Source organism: Solanum tuberosum, unplaced genomic scaffold, assembly GCF_000226075.1.
Source record: "Solanum tuberosum cultivar DM 1-3 516 R44 unplaced genomic scaffold, SolTub_3.0 scf00163, whole genome shotgun sequence".
In the NCBI taxonomy this organism is placed as follows: Eukaryota; Viridiplantae; Streptophyta; class Magnoliopsida; order Solanales; family Solanaceae; genus Solanum; species Solanum tuberosum.
Window position 1 is genome coordinate 648,873 of NW_006239087.1, and position 580 is coordinate 649,452.

The 580-nt window shown below is 52.8% G+C and overlaps 1 protein-coding gene across 1 annotated transcript in view; it reads left to right on the plus strand.

Annotated features, from left to right (window-relative positions):
* LOC107061728 (uncharacterized) overlaps positions 1-580 on the plus strand; it is a 17,322-nt gene that overhangs the window by 10,892 nt on the left and 5,850 nt on the right. Inside the window, exons 3-4 of the mRNA XM_015311500.1 lie at positions 3-133; positions 362-572. Coding sequence (XP_015166986.1) covers positions 3-133; positions 362-572 — 342 coding nt within the window. The remainder of the gene's footprint in view (positions 1-2; positions 134-361; positions 573-580) is intronic.

The window sequence follows — 580 nt, forward strand, 5'->3', positions numbered from 1 at the left end:
AGACACAGTGGGGCAGGCACAGGGCGGTGATCCCAGTATACCAGATCATACCGATATTGTTCCGGCCTCCTCTGCTCAGGCAGCTAGTATGGATCCTAGCTCTTCCCGGTCAGCACCACAGTTAGGAGCTACTGTTGTCCCATTGGCCAGAGTACAGAAATTAGAGGCTCAGATCGCCACACTGCTGCATCACATCCAGCCGTGGATGCAAAAGTCGATAACCGAGTCCGAGGCTAGAATGGAGCGAAGGATGGAAGGGATGATGGACCAGAAGGTCCAGACTGTTAATAAGCGTCTTGATGCCTTTGAATTGTGCATACTCGAGCGATCAGCCCCGGCCATAGATCTATCTGCTTTACAGGCTGAATTAGCCAGTCTCCGGACCGATGTTGATGCCATTCTTGCCGCCCCTTCAGTTGAGCCTCAGGTTACACCTACTGCACTGGCTGATGATACAGTGCTGGATGCTTTATTTAGTAGGACCGCCGAGGAGGGGCTTGCGCCTACACATGCCAAAGGCAAGCGACACCGTTCTCATAGCACTGAAGAGGAGAAAGCTCAAAAGAGACAGCGTAGGCAG